The 750-nt window shown below is 43.1% G+C and overlaps 1 protein-coding gene across 1 annotated transcript in view; it reads right to left on the minus strand.

Annotated features, from left to right (window-relative positions):
- Positions 1 to 699: 699 nt before the first annotated feature.
- GRM7 (glutamate receptor, metabotropic 7) overlaps positions 700 to 750 on the minus strand; it is a 212,102-nt gene continuing 212,051 nt past the window's right edge. Inside the window, 1 exon segment of the mRNA XM_009868286.1 lies at positions 700 to 750. Coding sequence (XP_009866588.1) covers positions 700 to 750 — 51 coding nt within the window.

The following is a 750-nucleotide window of genomic DNA, read 5'->3' on the forward strand; positions in this document are numbered from 1 at the left end:
CTTCGATTTCACCAGAACAGCAGCAGTTCCTGGCTGATGCAGTCACAAACATGAAATTAGCTCACAAGAGCACCATGTAGGCAGTCACAACACCTAGAAAAGAGCCAGCCCTCAAAAATTGTTCACTCGTGGTTATACAGGAGTGGTCACTGGGATCCCCCCATGGTGGAAAAAAAAAAGAATATTTTGCAAACTTTTTTCCAGCCATTTATAATTTTAGAGTAAAGAAGATTGCTCACACATTAACAAATATTCTTTGCTGCCAGGCAACCCTGCTGGTAAAGCAGCTAGAAGTGACTCAGAAAACATCTTGTTAGTGGCGAGATCTGATTGCCATAATTAACTTTTGTTCCTCTTTTTAAATTGTTGTCAAAACAGCTACATCTTCAAAGGCTTTGTGAAGATCCACCTCTGCTGGGGGCAGGAAGAAGAAGAGGAGCAGTCCCTGCCCTGCGGGGGCACAGGGATTCAAACCACCCCCGTCCCAGGTTCCCCCCTTTCCAAAGCCAGTCCCTCCCTGGGGGAGCTTCTGGTGCCAGACGTGTGAACAATTTTTAAGTTAGACACTCATTTTAACATTGCTGCACTAAGGCACATTCCCCCTTTATTTACACATATCATGATAATCACAACAATCAGTTGAGAATAAAGTAAGAAGAAGCTAGATTTTTCCTTACCTTTTTGGAAAGCAGGCAAAAGCTATACAGTAGGTGGAAGAGTGTACCAAGTAACAGATTTTTGAACACTCTT

Source organism: Apaloderma vittatum, unplaced genomic scaffold, assembly GCF_000703405.1.
Source record: "Apaloderma vittatum isolate BGI_N311 unplaced genomic scaffold, ASM70340v1 scaffold6514, whole genome shotgun sequence".
Lineage (NCBI taxonomy): Eukaryota > Metazoa > Chordata > Aves > Trogoniformes > Trogonidae > Apaloderma > Apaloderma vittatum.